This window comes from Channa argus, chromosome 2, assembly GCF_033026475.1.
Source record: "Channa argus isolate prfri chromosome 2, Channa argus male v1.0, whole genome shotgun sequence".
Taxonomy (NCBI): Eukaryota; Metazoa; Chordata; class Actinopteri; order Anabantiformes; family Channidae; genus Channa; species Channa argus.
The window spans coordinates 24,890,002-24,917,383 of record NC_090198.1 but is presented as its reverse complement, the minus strand read 5'-3'; the positions used below and the strand labels follow the sequence as shown (position 1 = coordinate 24,917,383).

The 27,382-nt window shown below is 38.1% G+C and overlaps 3 protein-coding genes across 3 annotated transcripts; 2 read left to right on the top strand and 1 right to left on the bottom strand.

Moving 5' to 3' along the window:
- Nucleotides 1–1,628: 1,628 nt before the first annotated feature.
- On the bottom strand, nt 1,629–6,251 carry emc8 (ER membrane protein complex subunit 8). Its single transcript, XM_067487078.1, has 5 exons — nt 5,524–6,251; nt 5,126–5,202; nt 4,947–5,016; nt 4,694–4,788; nt 1,629–4,024 (listed from the first exon to the last, which is right to left on the bottom strand). Exons 1-5 carry the CDS (start codon nt 5,734–5,736, stop codon nt 3,865–3,867), a joined length of 615 nt encoding a protein of 204 aa, XP_067343179.1. The 5' UTR covers nt 5,737–6,251; the 3' UTR covers nt 1,629–3,864.
- An 834-nt stretch (nt 6,252–7,085) lies between these two features.
- Nucleotides 7,086–10,064, top strand: cox4i1 (cytochrome c oxidase subunit 4I1). Its single transcript, XM_067487084.1, has 5 exons — nt 7,086–7,207; nt 8,200–8,276; nt 9,113–9,277; nt 9,436–9,567; nt 9,750–10,064. The coding sequence occupies exons 2-5, from the start codon at nt 8,201–8,203 to the stop codon at nt 9,884–9,886; spliced, it is 510 nt and encodes a 169-aa protein (XP_067343185.1). The 5' UTR covers nt 7,086–7,207; nt 8,200; the 3' UTR covers nt 9,887–10,064.
- A 524-nt stretch (nt 10,065–10,588) lies between these two features.
- dusp22a (dual specificity phosphatase 22a) lies at nt 10,589–26,108 on the top strand. The gene is made up of 7 exons (XM_067487065.1): nt 10,589–10,895; nt 13,383–13,416; nt 14,202–14,284; nt 15,169–15,218; nt 18,552–18,626; nt 18,803–18,974; nt 25,773–26,108. Exons 1-7 carry the CDS (start codon nt 10,875–10,877, stop codon nt 25,956–25,958), a joined length of 621 nt encoding a protein of 206 aa, XP_067343166.1. The 5' UTR covers nt 10,589–10,874; the 3' UTR covers nt 25,959–26,108.
- Nucleotides 26,109–27,382: the final 1,274 nt, after the last annotated feature.

Here is a 27,382-nt window from a genome sequence, read left to right as displayed (position 1 = left end):
TTTGTTGTATGTCTACGGTAAATCTGAATGTCTCTGAACTTTTTTAATGACAATAAAGTAAAACAAAAAGCTCCGCTGCCTGAGTCCTGACAAGAACCAGGAGAAAACACATTACAAAAAATTGTGAAGTCCTTACACTGGTTGACTGTCAGCTTCCGTATTGATTTTTATAATTCTTTTACTTGTTTTTAAAGCGCTGACATGCTTCCAGTGGATGAACTGTATATGCTCTTAGATCATTTGGCTCAAGTCTTGTAGTTGATTTCGTTTTTCTTTTCGCCTCCGAGCCGTTGGATCAGCCTGAGGATCTCAGCACAACAGAAAGTCTTGACGTTTTTAAAAAAAGCAAACTTTAAAGCAATCTTTTTAGCCAGCCTTCTAATTGAAACATCACATGTGCGCAATTCCTTTATATGTAAATGTATTTGTTTTATAGCGTTATCATTTATCATAAATTTTTATTACTAGAGTTTATCTATTATATGGGTGAATTTGTCTCATTGTCCTTCAGTCTCATGCTCTAATGTCTTATGCCATCGTTTCGTGTGCCTTGTTGTTAACTTTTATATTGTTATTATTATTATTGTATTTCACTTTATTATATTTTGATCTCGTTAGTGGGCATTATTATCGCTGTTTTGACTGCTTGTACGGTCTCTGCCTGGTACACCTGTTTATCAACTTTAAAAACTCTGCAAAGAGCACTGAATTGCATTAGGTTCTACGAAAGGTGCAATATATATAAAGTTTGGACTTATTGTTTCTTGAAACTTTTGTGTCTGGGCAGAAAGGAAGTGGAACATGTGACAGTAGCAGCACTTGCAGGTGATCACCACAAGGCGGCAGTGTTCACAAGCGTTAAGAATGAGAGCGCGTTCACGTGTGGTTGTAGTATCTGTTAAATAGTTAACTTGTCCCTCGCTCGGTGCTTCAATGAGATTCATCTAACTAATGTTTACATACATTCCTATTTCTAGACTTAACATATCTTATAATATTGTTATTGCTATTATACCTACAGCTAGTGCACTTACATAAGTAGTGTACTTGGTACTTTTGAGGTATTTGTAGCCTACTTTACTGGAGTATTTCAAAGGGTAATATTGTAGCATCCCCTTTTTAAAACATACTTTATTGATCCCTTTTGGTAAATTGTTACTTACTACAGTTCAGTTCAGTTTCTAGTTAGTTTTCAGATAGTAGTTCTGAGTCAACTAGTTTACTAGTTTTGTACTTCCTGTTCCATGCTTAGCTTTTAAAAATTACTTTATATATTATATTCTAAATTTTAAAGCTTTCAAAGTTTGTCGAACAGAGCTGTACTTGTGCTTTTGTAACTTAACTGCATTTACTATATAACTGTATATACTTCTGAATTTCTTCCCGTACTTGCAACTTTACTTTAATGACTTTCTGTACTTCTAAAACCAACTCTGCATGCAAGCAGAAGCCTTGTACTAAACACTGTTGGAAGAATTATTCTTTACTGGTGATATTTTATCCAATAGATCAGATTCTATTTAGTTCCATGTATTCATTATGAAAGTAATATTGTTTAAGTTATTGTTAGTCACATATGTAGCATTGCAACTAAAAAATTAGGAAGTACAAAGTACAGTACAAGCCTCCAAAATAGAGCTTAGTAAAAAAAGTATATATTGGAAATGTATACAGTCTAATTGTGCTTATTGTCATGAATTACATATTTACACTGTACAGTGAAAATCTAACAATCTTATAGCTGTGTAAAATACAGTTTAGACCACAAAAATCTAATAAATATCAATATTTACAGCAAAGAACAAGTTAATTTAACTCACCAATCAACTTAGAGAAAACAAATAGACAACTTATTGTTTCTTATTATGTCCCCATTCCATGGCTTTATTTTTCAAGTATAAGGATTTGCCGCTTTTCTTTTTTTAAATTAGTAAATTCAGTGTGTTGGATTGTTGATTCAACAAAACATTTAATTGCATCCACTGGGAATCAGACTGAGAATTTATCAGGGCTGTTTCTACTATTTTGGAGTATTTTACAAGAAGCAAAAAACCTCTAAATGAATTAATAATTACTAATAACTGGAAGTGAGTTATATTGAAAGACGTCATACTGGTCCACATGGACACAGGTTTCGGAGTACAGACAATAAGTGACAAATGAGCACAACACTGAACCAGTTCTGTTGTCTGAGTGAATGATATGACAGGACGCAAAAAGTCTATTATAGGCGCATGCAGATATCCACATGGACCTGATAACAGAAAATCACAGCCATGAAAGATTTTCGTTTTGGAAATAAAACAGGGATTTGTTGAAGTTGAAAAACAGAATGGGTCAGAGCAAAGTCTATGGCTGTCAGGACAGTCAAGAGAAGACAGCGAGGGAAGCTTAGCTTAGTTTCCGTGTTATTATGAAAACGTGCGAATTATATGTGGAACAATATTAGATTTGGATGGATGAAAATCTGAAGGGTTACTCAGAAAAGGGGTTTAAGGCAAGTTTAACAGACATGAATTGCAATTTCCAATTTTTCAAAATTAATATCACCAATCTTTTCCCCAATTTCTACTTCACTGTTAGTTCCAGGCATGTTTTTATTATAAATAAAATCATGAAAATTGACATATAAAATTATCATTGTTACCGTTCTTCATTCTTTCTCTTAAAATCACAACTGTATCAAATGTTACTGACGCACGTGTTACTAATACAGCACAAAAGCAATCAGTAAAACCCTTATAGGGAATTCTTTTGCCATATAAAACTAAACCAAAAGTCTGCAGCCCTAAAGCTGATGAAAGATGTTTTTAAACTTTTTAAATCAACCTTTTTTATGTCAGGCATTGGTATCTGTCAAAAACATCTAGCAAAATTATTTACACTATGTAAAATGTGTCTTGGATGTTTTCAAGTTGGTTTCATGGTACATTCAGTTCATAAACTCTAGGTGGAAAGTGAAATAGTTCAAGTAATTAGCTCTTATGGATTCATTCTAATCTCAATTAGTAAGGTACTTCTGCATCCTTACATATATAGTTTATTTTGTAAATCTTATATAACAAATGGTTTGATTGAGTGGTCAGTTGCATATAAATGCTATCACCTAATTCATTAAACATATATCCAACATAGAACAAATCACATTCTTCCACAGCTGTTATCAAGAGCCAATTTGCTAACATGTACTGTCATCCAGAATCACACTGATAAAACAACAGGACGCATCATAGAATTTTTTTCGTACGCATTAATAATTTCAAAGTGAAAACGTTTGAGTCAATTATCTATTTGTTTTTGCTGGTGCATCTACAGGACTCTAGTTGGCATGTGACATTAAACATTTTAAGATTACTGCCTCCCTGGTTCTATGTCATCTATATATATTTTTTTATGAGTGCTGAGTGAATAAAATCAGCATGTATTTAGAGCTTTAAACTAACTAATTTTTATAAGAATATATAGCATACCTCTTTAATATAATCATCTAAAAGTTTTAACATTTTTGGGATGATGTTTGGATGACTAGTGACTGTAAAATTTAGGAGGAAAAATAAACGCTGTAGAATTTAGCTTTTTGCAAACAACTAAGAGTTAACACAAACCACAGCAAAAACATAATTGCCATAACGACCTCAGTGTCAGGTGGACACAAGCCAACAGTGCACATATGGTGCTTGCCCTTAAACAATTTTGGCCTTACTTGCTAGTCCTCAGTAAGTTTCCATCATTACAGGAGTCTTAGATGTGACAAAGACTTTGCGTTCAGGATTCCTGTACTGTTGTGCTACACGATTTAGAGCATCATGCATGCTGAAATGGCAGCAATATTTCTGTGGACAGGTTTTTCCTAGCTTGAGGCCATTAGCACAGATCCAGGACAGACTTGTTGATGACAGGGTTGGTCCAGTCATTCCTTAGATCATCCAAGTGATTGTCAAAGTCAATCAAGTTCTCATAGGACCTGCCCTCTAACAGAGCAGATGTGATCTTCTGTGCTTCGTTCCAGTCGTCAAAACACTCACTAGAAGACAGACAAAAATATATTTGGCAATTAACACTAAACATATCTACACAATGTCAACACTAAATATTTTGGCTAATAAGAGAACACAGGGAGCTGTTATACCAGGTGCTGCTGTGAATGAGATTAGTACTATATGAGCCAATGGGGGTTTTGTCTGTTTGTTTCGTTTAGTTTTTTCTGAGGTCGTTGGATGTGTCTAGGTGTAGACGATGAAGTCATCAATGACATTGCATAACTGCCTTTGAAGTGTTTGCCTAGTCAGTTGTCCGGGAAACAATGGGGAGTTTTCAGCTATTGGAGCTAAGGGACGGACGTGGAATGGTAGTGGAAAGTTGAGTGTGTTGCTGTACACGCTTTCTTAGAGTGTTCTGTGGAATTATTTTGAGAAACTTGTTGTGTGGAATTACTTTGTTATCCAATCACTTGGAACGTGGGACTCAATAAATGTTTGTTGTTTGTCATACAATGATCTCTGGAGTGGATAATATTTGGACCACCGGACAAAAGACAGCCTGCCTCTACGTTAGTAAGAAGCCATCTCTACTTGGACTAAACACGTGGACTTAACGTTCAGCGTGACTAATGGAAAAAGAAAGTTGATTCAGCTCTAGTGGAAAAATGACAATACATACACGTTTTACAGTGAAACAGCTTAGGGACACTTACGAAGTTGCATCTCTGCTTTTCCACTTGTTTTCATGATGGTCATAGATATGCACAATGGGCTCAAAACAACTCATTGTTAGTCTACTGTTGTCCACCTGACGGAAATAAAGAGAAAAGTAGAGACATACTTACGTTTGTATAGCTTGAGGAATCTACATTCTAATTCGGTATCATTTACGATGTTGCTAAACACTTTTGGAGTATCTTACAAAACAAAAAAGTACATACACCAGCCTGGATTATTTACTATTACCATAACAATCGCTGCTTCACTGAAGTTGTCAGAAATCCTGGCAGCCACTTTTTCTGCAACTTGGTTAGGTCTGCAGGAGAGAGGGTGAACAAGTTAGTGCATCTGAGCCCAGAGTTTGGGGAATAATTTCTCAATATTATCCTGAAACAACAGAGTTCAATCTATTTGTTTACCCGTACCTTGAATCTTTTGTGCGCTCATTGGCTTGGTAATATCCAACAATGATATATTTATTTTCTTTACACCAAGTATCAATCTGAGGTAGGAGAGGGAGTAGTGAAGCCAACATAAAAGGACAAAAGGACAGTGGACGTCAAACCACATTTTCAGCAAGAGAAAAGAACATACATGAGGCTACAGTCAGTTTCCAGTATATTAAGCTCACAGAAGCTGTTAGAGATGCAATCCATATCTGCACTGGAGGGTGGGGAGGGGGTGCCAATACTAAAAACACCTGTTAGTGTAACATTATACACTTCACCAGCAACAGATACTACAGCCAACCTCAAATTGAACTGAAAACTCTTAATAAAACTCCTAGCTACACAGCAATAACCAGAGTCAACGTTTGACTTACCAATGTTAGAGCTACTTCTAGCATTGGTGCCAGAGCCAGCGTGCCGTGAAACAGTGGCACACAGTCCACACATAAAACGGGTTCGCCGTGGCTGTCTTTCTTCTTCACCTTCGTTTTTTCTGCCACCAGCAATCCATTCACAGCAAAGTGAGGATACTTGGCAGCGTGTAAAAGCATTTTACAGTAAGCCTGACTTGTCAGCTGAATAGGCATATTTACAAAGATAATCGGCAGAATCGGTAGAGAGACAGATTCCGCCGAAGTAGCTGAGTGGCCACACGTTGAAAAGGGACTGCTGCCTGCTAACGTTAGCTGTCGTTACTTATCATGCCCGCTAGAAAGTGGGTTTTTGCCTCGGTGATCACTCTGCTGCCACAAACGTTGTTGCTAAACCTTCAAGCGAGCACACGTAGGCTTAACGAACCGTCAGAAATGCCCGTCTTTTTTACTAGATTAATCAATAGACACTGCAAATTTAGCCGAAGGAGCTAATGTTACTTCCACCTTACAGTCGTCCCTGCATAACCAGTGGTGCCGTAAATCAGAACGTAACTGTCGTATATCGGATCACCATCTTCCGTTCTATTTCCTACGCTTCTTGACCTCTGGCTGTAGCGTAAGGGAATCCAATGCTACGTTACGCGATCAGTGATTGGTCCATTTTGCTCACCGCTAGAGGACAAGCGAGCTAGCAGTAAGCCTGTTACCAACGATTATACACCCACACGGAAGACTCTCGAAGGACCGTTTCGACGGGCGATGGCTTGAGTCACGTGACGAGACGAAGGCAGCCGAACAAGCACGGAGAACGTTTCCTTTTTTGCTTTGGTGCAAGAACGCAATTTCTCATCTCATCGTCAAATCGATGTGGGAGAATGTATTCTGTTGCAGATTTAATGGATGACTTGCGTTGCTTATTTTTCACAACAATAATTGAACAACCTACACATAACAACTTCCACGAATGTTTATTCAAGACATGCTAAGTGTATCAATAAATTCACCTATGTTCTTTTCCTTTGTTTGGAGTGACAGAATATGAGATGCAATGAAATGTCAAACTGATCATTGTGCTGCAATGGATTATGAATAGCAGTGACAGCTTAAACATATGCAAGATATGCACTGTCCAAAGGATTTATCTTATCAGTCTTCTCTTGAATGAGTTAAAATATTAAAAAAAGAAAAAGAAAGCTAAATTTCCTTAAAAGTGTAGCTTAAATTAAGTTGTTAAATAATATCTTCACTTGAAAAACTCATGCCTCTCGTTACCTAATTGAAGTGTGACAAGTGCAATAAAGGTTAAACAAAAATCATTTGTAGCTAACACAAGTACTGTATTGAAGTGTTATAGCTCAGTATCTGATTAGAGATTGTTTGAACTCACTTTGACATGTGAGTTAAAGGAATACACTACTCAAGTAAAGTACAGGTACCTCAAAACTCCAGTTTAGTACAGCAGATAAGTAAATGTACTTAGTTTCTACACCAGTAGAATTCCTGTAACCTGGTTAGGCCTACATTAGCCAACCAAAACTTCGGCTATCTTCGTTGATCACGTGACCAAACTCTTGCTTGTCGTAGCGGTCCCGGTTGCTTTGACCTCCCAGCTTACGGATTTCCCTTCCCGGTCATCAGCACACTTCCTGTAAGAGCATCGGCGAACGGGAGCAGGAAAGGGAATGTAAGTCATTGTATTTTACTAACAGCATTTTCTAACCAAATAGAAAATACTTCGCGTCCTTACACACTCGTCGTAACTACACACATTCGAAACGTAAGCTTTAGCTCGCGACGAGTTGGCAGTTTCAAGCCATACAGGCATTTTTTGTAACAATGACTTTGTCAGAGCGTAGCGGGGGTAGCGCTGGCTGACGTGCCGGCTAACTGTCGTAAGCTTTAACCATCAAATTTGCAGAGGCAAATGCGTTGCACACGCAGTAAATGTCACAGTGGTCTACAGCGTGTGTATAGAAAGGCGGTCAGTCAGTGGAAAATGTCGAATCGTACAGTGCTTTCTCAAATAAGCTAGTATTTCAGTGTTATGTTTTTTCGGACTCTATGACCTTGTGTTGGCAGCTAATGCTAACGTTAGCTCAGCGCCTTGGGTTTCAGTTAGAGATTAGCTTTGAAGGCACAATCTCATTTGTAAACACACATGTAAATACATATATCGTAAGAGATTTGTTTGTGCGAACTACGTGATTTATCTGAAACGCATATTACCAAGCATTAAAATATTTAAAAACCCATTAAAAACCATATTAAAAACCAAGCATTTAAATTATTATTTTTTTTAAACTTTAACTTTAAATCAAAAATATATTCTTGGTCTTTACATAGTCCCCTTATTAAACGCGGCACGTAGAACTGTTCAAACACAGTTTTAAAATGTAAGCAATGTGCTGTACACCCAGTTTAGTTTTGAACGCTTATATTATGTTAAGGTGCGTGTAGAAGAACTGTAAAATAGGCTGGAAATGAAAGTATGAATGAAATGAAAGTAATGAGGTGGTAACACATCTTAATATAAGCTGACAAAGAGCTTGGGCTCGTTTAGTACATTTTAACATTAGAAATGACTGTTACATTAAAGTCAAAGTAAGGATGTTTTGTAATGAATGTTATGGATGTGTGCAAACGTGCTTAATTGGTTTATTTATGACCTTTTCACAGCATGTTAGCCACCAGAGCCTTTAGCCTTATTGGCAAGCGTGCCATCTCCACATCTGTCTGCTTACGCGGTGGACATGGTAAGTGACTTGAAATGAATCCAATGTTCACCTCATACCTTTGTGTATATGTATACTGTTTATATCTCAACTCTTAAAAACTAATTCAATTAGAACAATTAAAACACATTTCTCCCATGTAATCGGAATCTGGATGGTAAGAATGAATAAATATATCACCCCCATACTCTTCCAAAGTTGGATCAAGGAATGGCCAAAAAACAAAACTTCCACACTTGACTTACCATTTAATTCATTACAGTGATAAAGCTCTATTTAGCAATAGCATGAAATCATATACACCCATATCCCACAATGTTAAAACTACCTTATGGTTCCTGTGTTGAGGTGGACAGTGGTTAGCATAATAAATAATGTAAGGTCATAAAGAACAGTGCAACGCAATTTGCTGCATATGGGGCTTTGTAGCTTTAGACCCATCAGAATACCCATGCTGACCTATGGCCACCAGTGCTGTGGCTGATCAGTGTATCTGGATATATCAAGTGACAAGTTGCATTATATATTAAGTAGTAGCGAGTAATAGCACCTCTGTAATAATAGCAAAATAATTTGTATATATTTCACCAAAGTTATTTGACAAGATTTGGAATATGACTTAAAAGCTGATTACTTTAGCTACTGCGAAACACAAGTGATCTGGAGCACAACTTAAATTACATTTAAATCCTTGGGGCAGTTAATAAAATGGTTTCTATTTAACATTTTAACAGTGTTTAAAAAAAGTAAAACGAGTCGTGTTAGACAAGGTTTGTATTTCTAACATTTGACTTCAATCAAGGCTTTAAGTGTTGGCAAAACTCAACTGATGAATTATTCTATTTCATTTCCTGCAGGTGTTGCTAAGGTAGAGGAATATACTCTACCTCCCTACTTTGACAGGCAGGATGTCCCCCTGCCGGAGATCCGCTATGTGCAGAACCTGAGTCCTGAGCAGAAGTCCCTGAAGGAGAAGGAAAAGGGCTCCTGGGCTGCACTCTCCAATGCCGAGAAGATTGAACGTAAGACTTGTGCAAGTAACACCCTGAAATGTTCATCGTTACTGAAACTGATTTTATTACCAGTAATAGTCATATGTGTAGAAGCATCCTATTTGTTTCCATCACTTTTCTGCTGTTAGAACTTTAGTCACGTACCTTTGTGTGTATCCAATCTTCAGTGTACCGCATCAGCTTCAATCAGAGCTTTGCTGAGATGAACAAGGGGTCATCAGAGTGGAAGTCTGTTGTTGGAGGGATGTTGTTCTTTATCGGCTTCACTGGCCTGGTTGTTCTCTGGCAGAGAAAGTTTTGTAAGTGTTGAAAAATGTCTATAATAGTCATGAACATCTGTCCAATGTTTAATGTAGAGCTACCTGTAATCTTAACCAATGGGCTCAAAGAAACCAAAAACAGTATAGTTGTCAGTGGTTTACTATTTGTTTGATTACGGTCTAATTATGCTTGTAGCTTGACATCTTACCTTTTTTTGCAGTGTATGGACCAGTCCCACACACATTTGATCCTGAGTACAAAGAGAAGGAACTGCAGAGAATGCTGGACATGAGAATCAACCCAATAGAGGGCTTCTCGGCCAAGTGGGACTACGAAAAAAAACAGTGGAAAAAGTAAAGGACCTAGAGGACCATGACACATACTTGAAAATAAAGGCAGACCAACTCAAAGTTACAGGAATACTTATATTTCTGTATTTATCCATTGTCCACAATCCCTCAGTGTGAATTTAAGAAGAATCCTTCCTCTTATGGTCATGTGTATATTAATAAAATGGCTAATCTGATAAAACTTATTGATTTGTCTTATCTTTTTGACTTGTAAATAATGCTTTGAGAAGATTGATTTACACATTATTGCAAATCATTTAGTTAGACAATTTTAAATATTAGTCTGCTGATTTCCTATGTAAAAATGGGAAAAACAACTCCATAATGGGCTACAACTTGAGCAGTAGTATTTTTTTACATTTTGTTTAAAGTATTCTTCAAAAGAGGGATACACTGTGTACTTGTTTGTATGTGGCTTCATCAAATTAGTCATATAAACTAGTCAGCTATTTAAACCTTTAGTTGGATTAGCAAATGATGGTCAGTGTCTTGTTTCACAACTTGTTCAGTCTTTCTACTCACCGCTGTGCATCCTGAAGGAGGTTTTAAAAGAACATACCTGACATAAAACGTTTATGATGTCAGGAATGGTATCAAGTAATGTTCACATGCCTGTATAAGACGTTTTCCGTCGTCAGATTGAAGGGGAATAAACGAAAGTACGGCTGAGCTGACGGCAACATGCTGTGATGTCACTTACCGGATGGACCCGCAGTTGTTTCACGTCAAAACAATCCGGAAGACGATGCAGCATGACGGAACTGTTGCTGGAGCCCCGACGAGGTTAAAGCTCAATTATGATATTACAGTTTTAGACATGGCAGTGAAACTTAACGATGTTGTTTAATAGAGGTTGTGGACATCTCTGAACTGAAAGTACGTCACTGTCGTGGCGTCGCGTCGCCGCGTCGCGGATTCAAGTTGCATGTAAACATATCGGAGCCGTTGAAGACACTGAAGTGTTGTAGCTGATCGCAGACTGGTTCGGACTCATCATGGGGAATGGAATGAATAAGGTAGGAGTGTTATGTTTGGATCTGTGGCGCTTTGCCCTGTAAAACTCTAAAGTGTGCCCTTGTCAAATACCCAAAAACGATGCCTATTGATTTTCTGTGCCCAATATTCAGACTGTATGATGAAAATAAGGGATGTGACCAAATTCTACACACTGAATATTGCATGCAGCTGACTGCTTGCCTTTTCAATTTATACAATGATGTGTAAACACTCAAGACTTAGCTTTCCTCAAAGTCCTGTGACATTTAAAACTAGCTGGTTTCATACTGTAGCCCTGTACAACTCGGGTTATAAGGGCAGCAATCAGGAAAACGCCTGTCAAATGTATTTTTTTTTCATTACATAAATCAAAATCAAATCAACGGCTTACGGGTCGACACAGCGGAACGTTTTCCGCACGTTAAGTTGGCATGTGCTTTTACGCCGGAAGCCCTTCCTGCCGCAACCGTCCCATGTTACCCGGGCTCAGGACCGTGACTGGGATTCTATCCCGCGGCCTTCTAGATCCTAACCCAATGCTCTACCACTGATCCACCCGGCCCCCTTGTTTTTTTACCCTCTACATTTGTGAGGAATGGCTGAAGTGCTCATAAGCAAGGCTCTAAATCCATCCTGCACTATTGCAGAACCTGACCTTTGACCTTCCAATTAGGGCTCACGCAACTTTGCTCACAGCAATGTAATTAGATTAAATATATATATATTCAATTAAATAAAAGAATATCTTAAATGTGTTTTGGAGCAGAGTAAATGTATTAATTCTTTAGGAAATGGAAAAAGAAGGAATGTAGCACATGGTAAATCTGCCTAGAGCAGCCCATTCGTTGAGTTTTTTTTTTTTTTTTTTTCTGTCCTTTCGGCTTATCCCGTGAGTTCAGGGTTGGACTGACACTGCACAGCTTGTGAGGGGAATGGGCTGTTATGGGTTCAGTGTCTTGCTCGGAGACACTTCGACATATAGCCAGGGCCGGGGACTGTTTCTCTCCGACTGCCTTTACCAACTGAGCTACAGTGACCGTGCAAAAGAGAGACTAGCGAGGGAGGCCACCAGGACACCTCAGATTCCTGTGAAGGACTTATAAGCTTCAGTAGTTAAGAGAGATCGTACATAGGCTAGATGGGGCCCAAGTTCTTCAGCAGTCGAAGCTTTATGGGAGAGCATCAAGGAGAAAAAAGATCCATTTAAAATTTAGTTTGGGTTCACCAGAAGGCATCTGTGAGACATTGAAGTAACATGAGAGAAGTTTCTACATTGAACTTTTTGACCATCAGACTAGACAAAACCTAGACTGTGGTCTGTCCCATCTCAGCTGCTGAAGCTTGAAACTCCTTCAGAGGAGTCATAGGTGTCCTGTTGGTCTCCCTCACTAGTATTTTTCACTTAAAGACACTCAGTTTTTAAGGACAGCTCACACAATGGCAGCTGAATAGGCTCCAGCCCCCTGTAATCCTGAACAGGATAAGAATTTAAAGATAATAAATGGATCTTCCCCTATATATCCCCTGATTTTTGCTTTTTAAAAATCTTATTTTATTTTTATGGTGTAATTGTGGCTATGACACTGATTTACAAGAATTCGCAATTCATTGTGCAATCACTTATTTTCAGTTTCACATTTTTAATTACGATTATTTTAGAGAACATTAAAGTCCACTGACGAGTATTTTTTTTTTCTGGTAATTTTTAGAAGAAAGTTAAATAGATTTTTATTCAGTGTTGTTAAAAAAAGGATGAAAACTTCAAAGGGTGGTGATTATTTTCCAGACCCTCTGTATTGGCCCTTTCAATTATGATGCCTTTACATTTCATTTAGCAGACGCTTTTATCCAAAGCGACCTACAAGTGAGGTACAAGGCAGCAAAAATCTAAGTCAAGGAGAAAACATCAAATCAAAGTCCTATCAGAAAAGTGTTCACAGTTCGCGAGATGCAAGTGCAAGAAAGAGCAGAAAGGATTTTTTTATTTTTTTTTAAAGAGATTTAAGTGCATAGGAAGATGCGCAAGAGTTCTGTTTTCAGCAGCTTTTTGTGACAAAAGTTAAGAAATGTAAAAATGCAAACTTACCTCTTGTCTGATATATTAGTTAACAGAAATAAATGTGTTTGTTTGTTGGATTATGGATTGAATTATAAGTTTTTACATAAGCATATCCATCTATCATATGTATTTCAATTCTTATTTACCACAGCAATGTGCAGGCTGTGTTAGTAATACATGTTATTAGTGTGAACCCAGAATTTTTAGATATCTGCCATCTCATTGTACTACTACCAAAGTTGTACAGCTGCACCCAGGGATTCTTGCTTCTCATCACTTCCTCCTGATAATCATGCATTGTTGCTTCAGTGCTTCAGGCCTTGTATGGCTCTAGGGAATGTTTCCTTTGCTGGTACTTGGTTCTTAAGCCTTAAATCCAATCTAGCTCAACCAGAATGTGATGAATATCTAACTTAAATTCAACATGTCTGCAAATGCTGCTTCACAGGTTGTCGATGGACTCTACCTTGGGAATATTAGAGGTAAGCTGAACACAATCTTCATTTAAGGTTTTTAAAAAAATAAAAATGTTATAGCTGGTCGAGTCAAGACTTCAGTACAATAACACCCCATTATATCCACTATAGCCACCATACAGTTGGTAGTAAAAGTTTGCAGCCTTGTATTTTGAATTGTCAGAAAGAGTAAAACTAAGATTTAGTTATTAATCCACATAATATTTAATGCACATTTGATTAGTTTTAATTTGATTAATTGTTAATTAGTTTAGTGGGAGAGTCACTTTTGCACCAATATAATTTTCTGTATTTTACTTGTGTACACTTCTTGACCATTTGTGTTACCTGTACAGGCCGAATGTGCGTTGTTATTTTGATAGGCTTAGGTTAGGTTTGCATCCCTTTTTTTGCCATTCGAGTGGATTCAAGTGGATGAAACCTTACACTAAACCTAACATATTAATAATGCACATTCAGTTGGTACAAATGCGTTGTTGGACAAAAGACAGCTAATAGCTAGAAGACGCTTCACATTAAATTAGAGTTAACAGTCATTAGCGTGCCATTCCCTGGCCTGGAACAACCTCTTCCCATTTAATGTGGTTGTTGCAGCTTTCTAACATTAGCTGCTATGATGGCTCCACATGATGGCACAAGCATAACAGCTAAAATTAGTTCAAGTGACCGCAGACATAACTGTACTAAATGATGTTGTCTTTGCTCTGCAGCAGCTCACAGTGTAACTGATCATAACTGTTGGTGTGAACTCCACTGACAACAGCTGATGTTCTTGTCTCTTCTTGTTTAAGACGCAGAAAACAGAGAAAGTCTGTCAACGAATGGCATCACACACATCCTGTCTGTTTGCAACAATGCTAAGCCTGTGTTTAAGGTCAGTGGACAGTCAGCGTTGGCTGGGATATTTTGTGTCTTAATTATTAGTTATATATCAAACCAGTACTCATCTCTCACTCTGTTAAAAAGAACACATATGTGTAAGTGTGCTTGTCTGTTTATTCAGTATGTGATGTGTCCTATCAGCCAGTTGGGGGTGGTGATGAGTTACGGTTGTGAGTTTTGTGACTAAAATGTACAGTTTAGATGCTGAGCTGTGAGTGTGTTTAGGGACAGGAGCTAATAATATCAAAAAGCAAGTTTCTTCAGATGTTAAGACTTATTATTATTAGATTATTAGATTTAGAGATATTGCCCATTTGCAAATAAATGACCTGGCCCATAATTCTAGCCATTAAAGCTACAATATGTCATTCATGAAAAATATTTTTAAGTAGAAGTATGATTCAAAGCTTAATTTGCTCTGGTGTTTTTGAAGCCTCTTGGGACCCAGACTCATTGAACAGCAGTGGCAGCAGTGAAGAGATAATTGTTTCTAAATGTTTTTTTAAGTGAGGTTTTCCCTTCTTACCAATCAGAGAATTCCATTTAATGCTGCTTTATTAAGAAGTGTTGGATTTTCCTTGATTAAACTTTCATAACATCTACCTGAATAGCTGGGCACAGTTTGGTGGAGCACATCAGACTGTAGCAGAGCAAAGTAGAGCAGTGACAGGGAGGGCTGGGAGGAGCAGAGGGGATTGGTTTGGCATCTCATGCTCATGCTAGTTGACTTAAGATGTATTTCATAATATATGATATGATTGTTATATTCTATAATGAGAGAGAGAGTGAGAGAGAGTTTTCACACCTCGGTGTGTAACATGCAGCGATCTTGACCACTTTCTTTCAAATACACTTACACTAATATATGTTTTACAGGATATGACGTACCTTTGTATTCATGCAGCTGATGCTTCTAGTGAGAACTTGTGAGTAAAAAGCTCTCTCTCTCACACACACAGACACACACACACAATGGGTGCTGTTTATTAATCAGATTTTAAATATCCATGTTAATGTGAATTTCTGAAGATGACATGAGTCATGCAGTATGATTTCAACACTGTTACACTGAGGTCCCAGGGTGTGACAGCCTAGTACAAACCGTCAAAAAGACTGTATAAAGACTTTTCACAGTTTAGAATTGTTGTTGTTGCTGTTGTTGATTGACATTTGCTACTGGCAATGGCTTACTTGTTTTATACTGTGTATGTCTAAAGGTGACCATTAGCTCTTGGTTTATTTAAATAATTTATCAGTTATGTTTATCTTATGATACATATAAATATGAAGTAGGTCTCTAATGTTTCTAAACATTAAGCACTAACAGGACTTTCTAATTTTATGTTTGTATGTGAGCTACAAGACAGCGAGAGAGATGGAGAAAGTGTGTTCAATGTGTGGTTGTTCTTCATGGGGCAGTCTGGATGTTGAAAGAGGCATGAGCTGTCCCTCTTCCCTTCCAGCATTCACTAACATGACACATTAGTCACAGTATCTGTGTGGATTCCTGTGTATGGTCATGGAAAACCTGCTGCAGTAATTCTGGATTAAATTGAATTGCCGTTTAAACATTAGTGTCAAACACTGTATTGTCTTGAAACCCATGTCGGTGCTACACTAGTAAGTGATTATGTCCCTGTGGATGCACTGGTGCCTTCTCCTGGTTGGTCAGGATTCATGCACAAACACAGGTGGGATCTTGGAAGGGCTTGTGTTAATCCCCAAGACATGACACTAATTCTATAAAGTTCCTTGTTGACAGGTAAAAAATAGAGCTATGTATGTGGAAGTACAGTGCTTATCACAACATCCACAAGTCTACAATGACAGGGACTGTACAATAAGGGAATAGGTCATGCTAAAATTGGCTGAAGGTGAAGGGAAAAGCAGGGGGAATTTTTAAATGAGTACTTAATTTGCTGATGACATAGTAGAATTATAAAGTCAATGTTGACTGAACTGTGTATTAGATCCTGTATATAACTTCAAAATGCTTCATTCAAATTTCCTGACTCCTACATAACCAGAAAAATGACTGAAGAATCAATTAGACCTCTGAAGAAATTGAGTTTATTGAGTTCCAAAGAGGAATCCCAGTAGAAAAGAACACAATTTTGAGCTGAAGGAAATGCATGTTAATAGGAATTGATGTCTAAGGTTTGGTTTGGATATTGCTGATTGGGTTGGGTTCGAGGTGTCTGATCACCACTGTCGCAATCGAGCGCCCTTCCTTCAGGCAGCAGAGGAAGGAAACCTTAGTGTGACATCTGGCTGTCGGCCTCGACCACCCGGGGCTTTAATAACCCCCCTCTGTCACAATCACTGGTCTGACTGAGTGGTGAGGCCAACTGCCACGCCACCAGGCTCGCCACCAACTAGGGGCCCCCTTTGACCAGGTCTGATGTGTAAGGTCCACAGTAAGGACTGTCTCTCTCCCAGAGGCTCTGGTTTTTTTTTTTTTTTTGGTTTTTTTTTTTAGCAGCGATTTGAAAAACCTTTAACCTCCACAAAGCTCTTAATGTATAGCCCCAAATCTCAAGTTTCACCATTTACTTTACAAAAGAAATAAATTGTAATAACAGGGAATCCTAAATGCTTGCAGAAGCTAATACTCTCAAACAAATCTTATCGCTTTAAACATCCTCATCTACGATCATATAGCATAAAAGGCATTAGGAGTGGCTGAACAAAGGCCAACGTGGTTCCCATTTTTATTGACGTTGTAAAGGCTATTAAAAAATTAACACATTATTGGAATTAATTTAAATTTGGATTTATATGGTTGCAAAATGTTTATGGAGGGGACAGATGTTTTCCTTTTTTAATGAGCATTCTGATGACAAGCCTGGTATGGTTCTATTGCACTGTGTGCACTGACCATGAAGGTGTAAACTCATTTGCATTAAACCTTTCCAAAATTACTTTTGCATTTGTGTGAGACGTATGCATGTCCACCATGGTGTGCTTTTGTGATAACTAAGATGTTTTTGTTTTGTTTTTTTTAAATAAAAACGAAAAAAAAAAATTTACCATACCATAGAATTTCTTCAAATGTACAGTAGATCAACAGTTTATTTTTGTTTCGGTGTTCTCTAGATTCAGCTGGTTAAAACCTCAAGTCCCTGTCACAGGGTAATTTTCTGCATGTTTAACAAGAAGGCCGGAAACCTCTGTGCTAGGAAGACAGAACCAAGTGACAAAATGCTGAGGAGACATCATTTAAGGAGGAGTTTGGATCTCAGGAAGGGAGGAAAGTGGCAGTCAGTCTATTTTAGCCCCAGTCTGTTATTCTGTCTGCTATTGAGTAACCAGCATCTGCTCCTCAGGAGACAGTGCTATCAGCCATGCACTTCAAGATTATGCAAAGCACCATCAGTGTTTCCTGACAGTGACCAAGGTGGATATTTGAGGAGTGCTTGCACCACACTGTGCCTCTTTGTGTTTCGTTGTTATTTTAGAGTGAATTCCTCTGATCTTCCATAATACGCTGCAGTTTTACTGTTTCTGTCTTGAGGGGGGGTTTGGGGGTGGAATAGAAGCTGGAATAGAAGTGTTTTGTGATGAGGCTTACACAGCTCCTGTGTGAGTAATAAGTTTTCAGTTTGAATGGTAAAAATGTGAAAAATGAGTTGTCCACCGTGAGAAAGAGGCCTTGCTGAATCTTTGCTGCTAAATGATCCACTTGATCCTATTTAGACACAAAATGATCACTGGAAGTTGATGTAATTTTGCAGATAGACAAATTCAGGACAGTTACTTCCCTTGTCTGTTCCCTGCTGTCTGTGCTCTGGTCTACCACAACATTCTCTGTTTGAGCAGGGCCGACCCTTTTCTCACATGACAAATTGGAGCTGCTGAAAGACAAAAAAAGGATAAAAAATCTGTCCTTTTTTCCTTTCTGAAAACAAAAATATATCAAAACTATATGTGAAATGGACCTGCAGTTTCTACAGTCAAAATCAAAACAGTTATAGGTTACAGAGTTTCAGGAACCTATCTAAAGCAAAGTTAGGCCTTCGACACAGGAGTTTCAGTTCAAGATGGCTTTCTCATATCCTATAACCTGTAATTTATTTTTAGATTTACAACCTTTATACCATTGTTCTTAAAAGCAAGCTACTTTCTTGATTTGACAAGCTTTAACACTAATGGTATTTGTTACCCCGAACATTTTGCTTTACATTTTGTACTGTGTACCGTAGAAACGTCTGCCAAGTTGAAAGTACTTGCTAACATTTATGTTCCCTTTTTCTTTCCAGATTACAGCATTTTAAAGAGTGCATCACTTTCATCCATGAATGTCGTCTGAATGGTGGCTCATGTCTTGTTCACTGGTACGTTTTTAGGTCTAAAACTCTAACCAGCTCCTTTCTTATCTGGATGTGTCAAATCGAAATGAATCACAAAGTTTCAGCTCACGTTCCATTATTTAAATATTTCCATTAGGAAATAAAGTGTTTACCTCTACCTGCTTTTTGGCAATGACTTCATGCCCTTTGTGTCGCTGTAGCCTTGCAGGTGTGTCCCGCAGCACCACCATGGTAGTGGCCTACCTGATGACTGTCACCCACTACAGCTGGGAGGAGTGTCTGTCTGCCATCAAGGCGGTTCGCTCCTTCGTTGGCCCGAACTATGGCTTTCAGGAGCAGCTGCAGGAGTACCAGACAACAAAAGTTTCAGAGGTAAGCACACACACACACACGCTACACACATGCCCACTGTATGTGTTTGTATACATACACACATGGGAAGTACACATTGATTTGACACTATTTGCAATAAGTGAATCCAGCCCCCTTTACAAAACGCAGCATTGCAGCCTAAAATCAAAATGGGTTTTATATTTTATTCCTTAAGCCTTTCTTGTGTGAAGGCCCACACCACAGAATTGCAATATCCATGAATCGACTCCCAGCTGGTGAGCATTTCTTACATCTCTCTCTGCCCTGGATTCCTGTCCACTGCCGAAGGCATAAAAGGCCCAAAAATAATCTCAAGTATAAAAATGCCGTTGTTTAAACTTTTAGCTCAACGATATAGTATAATTATGGAAAAGCTTTTGTAAGTTATGTGTTGTTCTTGGTTATTTAAAGCCAGTTGAAATGCACAGGAACTCACAGGATATGATGCAAACAACCATCACATAGTACATGCAGCTGGTGGTTAACCTGTTAACCTGTCTCTTGGTGTGATGGAACCTGATGTACCTGACAGTTGTGGCGGGTGTTGTCATGTGTGATGATTTGTGTGTTACTTTTTTAAATCATTCGTAGCTTTTGTAAACAGCCTCGGCTTGTTATGCAGTAAACTATCAACTCTACAAGTGAAACAGCAGAGGTGAGATTCTCAGCTGCAGCAAGAAACCAAACAGAAAATCTTGCATCACCTAAGGAGACAGAAATAGTTGTGAATCAGTTATTTAATCAGTAAAATAACACAGATTAGTAAATCTCTCGCGTAGGGTTTACATCAAAGGTAACTTTGTACAATACATTGCACAAGTATTCATATCCCTTGAACTTTTTTACGTTTTATCACATTACAACCACAAATGTAAAGGTTTTTGTTGGGATTTTATGTGATGGACCAACACAAAGTGGTGCATATTTGTTAAGTGAAAGGAAAATGATAAATGGTTTTTGAAAATATTTTACAAATATCTGAAAAGTGTGGCTTGCATCTTTGTTCAGACCCCTAACTCTGATACCCCTAACTAAAATCCAGTTGAACCGATTGCCTTCAGAAGTCACTTAATTATTAATTAGAGTCCACCTGTGTATAATTTAATATCAGTAGAAATACAGCTGTTTTGTGAAGCCCTCAGAGGTTTGTTAGAGAATGTCAGGGATAAAGTTGTGGACCTGTTTAAAGCAGGGTTAGGTTATAAAAAGGAGAGCATTATTCAGAGAAGCACACAAGAGGCCCATGGTAACTCTGGAGGAGCTGCAGAGATCCACAGCTCAGGTGGGTGAAACTGTCCACACAACAACTATTAGTTATGCTCTCCACGTATCTGGCCTTTATGGAAGAGTGGGAAGAAGAAAGCCATAAAAAGTCCCACCAAGCCATGTGGGGGACACAGCAGACATGTGGAAGAAGGTTCTCTCGTAAGATGAGACCAAAATTGAACTTTTTGGCCTAAATGCAAAACGCTATATGTGGCTAAAACCTAACGCTGCACACCACCCTGAACACACCGTCCCCACCGTGAAACGTGGTGGCAGCATCGTGTTGTGGGGATGCTTTTCTTCAGCAGGGACAGGGAAGATGGTCAGAGTTGATGGGAAGATGAGTGGAGCCAAATACAGGGCAAAGAAAACCTGTTAGAGACTTGAGACTGGGACTCCAAAAGACTTGAGACTGAGACGAAGGTTGACCTTACAGCAGGACAACGACCGTAAACATACAGCCAGAGCTACAATAGAATGGTTTAGATCGACACATATTCATGTGTTAGAATGCGCCAGTCAAAGTCCAAACCTACAGTAAATCCAACTGTGGCAAAACTGGAAAATTACTGTTCACAAATGCTCTCCATCCAATCTGAATGAACTTGGGCTATTTTGCAAAGAAGAATGTGCAAAAGTTTCATTCTCTAGATGTGAAAAGCAGTTAGAGACTTACCCTAAAAGACTTGCAGCTGTAATTGCAACAAAGGTGATTTTTACGAAGTATTGACTCAGATAACAATGCACACCACACTTTTCAGATATTTAGTTATAAAAACATTTGAAAACCATTTATACCACTTTGTGTGTGTCTATCACATAAAATCTCAATAAAATACATTTGCAAAATCTGGAGAATTTCAAGGGGTGTGAATACTTTTGCAAGGCACTGTATACAATTCTCAAGTTTAATTCTTATGGTAAAGCTACAGCTGTAACTTATTTCACATGATCGTGGAGTAGAGACGCTCCAAACTTGAGCAATATAATATAAACGGGTGCTTTCTGTGACACAACCTGTCTCTCCATTCGGGGGCCGCATCCTTTGAAGACCAATTGTATCACACTGTCTCATAGAGGTTTCACAGAACAATCTATCACACAATTCTTTAACTGTGTGAAACATGACACTAGCTAAGAAAACCTGTGACTGTTTGTACAATCTTTATTGAACGCCTTGCTAGAAATCAGAAAATTAAACATTTTAGCTGAAGCCAGTTTCATTGATGATCAGTTAGTTGAGCAGCTCGGTCTTGAACTGCTGCCAGAAGTAATTCAAGTCTACAGAACTGAAGATAACCCATCAGATAAGACTAGTTCACACTATTATATCAGATAACCATTATGAGAATGCCCCATTTTTTTTTTGTCATTTGTCGACTCCAGTTACCTGTAATATCGGGTAATCTGTGGCTATGCAAATACCAGTCTCAAAATGACTGGGCAACAGGAGCCATTATGGGGTGGGATCCCTAGTATTCTTCTGAGGGCTCAGGTCTGTTGCAGTTGCCCTACAACATCTCTAGATTAAAATAACTACTCGGGTCTGAGCCCTGTGCCAGCGAAATATGATCTGTAAGTGGTTTTCAGTAAGTCTAAGACCATAGAGTTATACATGAACTAGTTGTTAACCTTATCCGTGCATCTACGTCTTCTGTGGGTGTTGGAGTTTTTCTTTGTTGGAAAGAAGGACAAGATCCTACACTGCTGTGGTGAATATTGAGGCCTGAAAGACCACTGTTAAAAACAGGTACCCCCTTCCACTTATCTCTTCAGCCTTCTGACCCCTGAAAAATGTTAAAATCTTTATCAATCTTGATTTACTTGATGTCTGTCACATGTGCCATGTAGGAGCCATATTCCAAAGACTGTTGGAGCACAAATTGTTATTTTTTAAAGCACAGAATGCGAGTTGCCTGCTTCCTCTGTGTCTTTTCTGGGGTTTGTTACCTCTGCAGGAAACATCCAAATGGACCCTGAAAGGGTGAAGGAAGTGGCAGACTGGCCTCTTTAACATTTCCTGGGCTTTGCAATCCTATATTGATGTTGAATCCATGGATACAGCTCCGTGGCATCCAGTTACAAAACTCTGTACTCTTAGCACACATTCCCAATTTTGAAAAAAATGTTGAAGTGACAACACTTCCAAAACTTCCTACTCATACTATAAAGAAAAAGTTTTCCTTTACTGTCCTTTCTTGCACATCTGTCATGAAACAGAAACATTATGTCTCATAGCACTATGCTTTAATTTTTTTCTCCCTGACTTAGATGTTTTTGATTGCTTTGTCGCAGATAAATTGTCCCATTCTATTATATTGCTTAAAGAAGGACTTTAAAGTCAGTCACCGTACTATAAGCTTTTTGGATTTTTCTACCTTCACTTCACTAAAAAATATTACCTCCTAGTAAAATATTGAGAGGTATAAACCTTTTATTTGTCTTATGTGGGTTAGAGCATTTTCTCAGAGAAAATATGCAATATGTATGAGGATACATGAAATGTGCACATACTGTGTGGTTGTATTAACCATACTGCTTTAAGTCTGTGAAGACTGCATCCTTGAGTCATGAGGTTGTGGTTTTCAAGTATAGATTTTATTTTCACATTTAAAAGACTGATAGAGATATTTACTTTTGGCAGAATGTGTTGTTTATATGTTGCACAGTAGGTACTCATGTGTAGCCTATGAGGTTTTGCAGGATTTGGCTAACTGAAGGCAGCTAGTGTGTGATGACATTTAAATGCCTCAGAGCCATTGATTAGAGAAAGGGAACTGTGGGGGGTTTGCTGGGATTGCATTAGCTTGGTACTGCACATCACGTGTTTAGCATTACTGTCAGCATCTTGCAACACAACATGACTTAAGAAAATATGCATTGTTTGTAGATCTTGCATTGATTTCGAGGATTTAAAATGAAATGGGCTGTGTGTATTGGTGCTTTTCCCACCATGGTCTCAGACACTGCAACATGCTCGAGGCAACAGTGTAGTTTTTTACAGATGCATTGGTAACGACACTGTTTAGTGCCACAGGACACATGAAATACACTGCACTACTGACCGGCTCTGTTGTTCAGCGATTAGGCAATGAACCTGTGGCTTAACTCAACCTTTTAATACTGTAAAGTTATGTCTCGAGCTCTAACAGTACGATGCCCTTTGATTTTCAGTCATCCACTTTTATTTTTCCACAAATGACATCGGTTTATGTTTTAGTCTGTAATAAAATTCACATACTGAAAGTACTTTGTGGCTTCTGAAAAGATTCATTTTCTTTTTTCAAGATGACACTGATGATAGGACCGTGTGCAACATCTTATATCACACCGCTCGATGTGCTATCTTTACACTCTGCTTTTGATTAAGTTGTTGTTGTTGTACAGTTGTGTGTCCTGTGAGTCAGTGTTATTCTGTTTTGTTTTTTTAGGTAAATGGTTACAATGCTAATTTTAGAAAGATTAATGTATTATTTTGAATGACTTTCACTTTAATAATATTTTGTAATGATTAAGGTATTGCACAAAATAAAAAAAAAACAATATGGATATTGTTAAGACTTGAGAAATTGCAGTCCTTCACCTTTTGAACTGCTGCTGTTGTTAGACCAACAGAGAAAACTTGTACCGGAAGGTTACAGCAGGTTAACGCAAACTCAGTCACCCCCTTCGAGAGGGACTTTTATTCGCCCTTTCACCTTCTCAGTGTTTTGTGCTCTAGCATATGAAAAAACAATAAGTTCCAAAACTTTGTTGGACACTGATGCCATCATTCATACGTCTACACAATTGAGCAGCTGCAGTCAGTTAATAGAATTTGCTGATATTTATTATAATATTGAGGTGTTTATTTAGCAGCTTTACATCATTTGACAGATTTCTGTCTTTGAGAACTTTCTTTGAATCTTGATAAAGCTACCACTATAAGCCGTCAATCCATTTTCTTAAATGGAGGAGGGGGGCTGAAGCTTATCCCAGCTGCCTTTGGGTGAGGGGCGGGATACATCCTGGACAGGACACTAGAATATTTAGGGCCAACACAATGAGAAATACACAGACAGACAAGCATTCTCACTCAAATTCACACCTACAAGCAATTTAGAGTCGCTAATTGACCCGACATATACTGTATGTCTTTGGGCTGTGGGAGGAAACCAGAGGACCTGTAAGAAACCCATACACGCAAAGGTAGAACATGCAACCCCCACTCAGTGAAGCCACAACCAGCAGGTAGATTTGAAGCAGAGACCTTCTAGCTTTAAGGCTGCAGCTCTAACCACTCAGTCCCCCGCGCTGCTCCCACTATAAATCCTTTGAGAATATTAGTACTAATCTTTTACTTTACAGAAATTGTAACATTTTGACAAACCAACCAACTACATTCATATACTGTGATGTGCCATAAACTGCCGTCAGCAATAAAGTAACTGGAATATCTTGAAAAAGAAACCTTTCCATTCCCACATGGAAGTGTATGAGGAGGCGTGGAAGGGAAATCATGATTCAGATGACTGTGGGAGCAGGAATCTCTGCACAGAGCCAACTGTTCCTAAGAAGAGTTGTGTTTAAGACTCTCTCCTCCCACCTGTCAGGCCCCAAGGTAAATATCTGTGATCATTTAAATATGATCCAGACAGCCCCTCAATTGCACTGGAATTTCTTTAATATCAATAATGTAGGTCATTGAAAAAGCAAATAGAGTGATTATTATTTTGTGGCATAGGTTTTACTATATTGTGCTGTTTAATAAGTTCAGTTCATACAATAAAATCATCTTCATGTTTCCTTATTGGAGACATACAAAATACAAGCACACATCACTCTGAATAGCCAGTTAAATAGACACAACCAGCCACAATATTTAGCTATTAAGCTGTCTGTATGAAATACAAATGAAAGGATATTGATATTTAACTTGCTTCTTTTGGGTCTAGTTTGAGTAGTACATGTAATTAATTATTCATTAATCTGACTTCCCTATGTTGAAATCTCTCTCTATTCCTAGCGGAAAAATGCCACCAGATGACATGACTTTTAGGAACCTTCAGTTCAGATTGTGTAATCTTGTTGCTCAGGCTATTGATCATGGTCAACCTGCGTTTCCAGAGCTCCTCCATATGACATCATTTGAACTCTTAATAATGAAAAATTTTTTCAGCTAGAAGGAGAGAGACATTTTAATATAGTAAACTAAGAGGGAAGTCTAAAACCATTAAAGGATATTTACACACTAAACTAAAGCCACCACAGAGAGCAAGTTGAAAATGGTGAAGTCACACTTTAAGAAGAAATATATATGAGCAATTTTCTAGAAAAAAAAATGACAAAAACACTGACAAAAAAACAGTGACAAATTCTAAATTGGACATAAGTTAATAAATATATTTAACTGTAAATGCTTACATATTTGAAGCCGCTCTGTGGACATTTGTGAGTCACAGAGAGCCTACTGTATGTGGACAGTACATTTCAATGTTATTTAACATTAACACAGTGATGTTTATTGAGTTTAATGTTTGTTTTTGTCCTCAGTACCGAGAATTGTTAAGGTCCAATTTCCGCCCTAGTCCATTTAATGACCAGGAGCAGGTGGGTGCTCTGCTAAGCCAGTACAGGGAGCAACAGGAGAGCCAGAGGAGAGGAGCCGACCAGCGCTGGATAAATCGGGGAGTCTCTGCTCTGCCATCTGACCCTGATGAACCTGAAGGCAACAGCTGAAACATATGCCTACGGTCATGCCAAAGTCAATGCTGTCTGGAAATATTATATTATTCTGTACTCAATTCCAAATCAACCTCTAAGCCAGCCAATTTTGAAGTCCTTGCACAACTCTGAAAGCATAAGATGAAATAAATTCTCCTTAAGCCAGGTGTGTTTTTTTAATACTTGATTTTTATTGCTGTTGTCATTTTAACCAGATCGTGGTTGATTTAGAATTGGGTTACAGACTCTTGTTCACTTCCGTCTATGCTACCTTAAGTGATTACAGCCACAACAAGCCGCCTTACTCTAAACACCTCAGCACCTTTTTTATGGTGAATAAATTATCTTTACACCATTACACCTGTAGTGTTCAGCTCATTAGCCTTAAAGATATGACTAACTGATGCTGTCTTAAAGGAACATTTAGCCTCTAAATATGACAACAAAATCCACAGGTCCACAATCAATGTAATATTATTGTCCTTAGTTTACTATTAAGTAAATGTGGTGCTGTTAGCGTGTTTGATTACAGATGTTGTGAGTGCTGCACACCACTGCCCATGTAGGAAACAGCCTTTGTTTACACTCAGTTGGATACTGTTCTTTCACTGTCAAAAAATCTAGTTCTATTTAGAACATTTCAAGGCATCTACACACTATATATGTGCCAAAATGTGCACCAACACTGGCATATAGTGGCTTTTTTTCATAAATTGATGTTGGTAGGTATAAAAGCAGGAAAAGATGGCACCACAGCTCAGCTCATACCATAGTCATTTAAAGAGATCCAGGTGGGAGTAACATTAGGCAATGTTTTAAAACTGGCCAAATGTTCCTTTAAGTTTTACATGCCAGGTAAAATTAGGGAGCTACCTACAGTATGACTGAGTAACATAAATACAAATGAAGGAATTCTGCAGTGCAAGTTATAAAGTCTTCCTGCTTTTACTCAAGCTCTGATTTATCTTTTTAATGGTACAAAGCTAATTTTTAGGGCAATTTGTGTTGTGTTAAATTCATTGGTTATATATTTATAGTGTTTTTTTTTCTTAGTTTTGTGTTTTATAATAAATGCAGTGATTAAAAGAAATATGGAAATGCCAATAAACCACTTCACTATGAGCACAATGGAATGAGTCTGTGAATAAGTAAAAGAAATCCAGGAAAACTTCTATATAAGCATACTATAACTATATTAACTGTAGGTCCGCTGCTCATTTTGTGAAGCAGACCGATAACCGCTCTGAGTAAACCCCAGAGAAACTTTTCTATTCCAGAAACCTCTCTAATAGTGGTTAACACTTGAGAAGTTTCTGGGTTTTACTCAGCAGATCACCTGGGTGTGCTTCAAAGTATGCACCACAAACCACTAGCTGACCAGCTTCTTGGTAAATGTTTTTCACAATAATTATCAAAGATGTACCAGTTAAATTTGTATA

Coding starts and splice junctions, on each gene's coding strand:
- cox4i1 (XM_067487084.1), top strand. CDS start 8,201: ATGTTAGCCACCAGAGCCTTTAGCCTTATTGGCAAGCGTGCCATCTCC. Junction 9,278..9,435: donor CAATGCCGAGAAGATTGAAC/GTAAGACTTGTG, acceptor TCCAATCTTCAG/TGTACCGCATCAGCTTCAAT. Junction 9,568..9,749: donor TCTCTGGCAGAGAAAGTTTT/GTAAGTGTTGAA, acceptor CTTTTTTTGCAG/TGTATGGACCAGTCCCACAC.
- dusp22a (XM_067487065.1), top strand. CDS start 10,875: ATGGGGAATGGAATGAATAAG. Junction 15,219..18,551: donor GATGCTTCTAGTGAGAACTT/GTGAGTAAAAAG, acceptor TTTTCTTTCCAG/ATTACAGCATTTTAAAGAGT. Junction 18,627..18,802: donor GGCTCATGTCTTGTTCACTG/GTACGTTTTTAG, acceptor GTGTCGCTGTAG/CCTTGCAGGTGTGTCCCGCA.
- emc8 (XM_067487078.1), bottom strand. CDS start 5,736: ATGCCTATTCAGCTGACAAGTCAGGCTTACTGTAAAATGCTTTTACAC. Junction 5,017..5,125: donor GAGCGCACAAAAGATTCAAG/GTACGGGTAAAC, acceptor TCTCTCCTGCAG/ACCTAACCAAGTTGCAGAAA. Junction 4,025..4,693: donor AAAAGCAGAGATGCAACTTC/GTAAGTGTCCCT, acceptor TCTGTCTTCTAG/TGAGTGTTTTGACGACTGGA.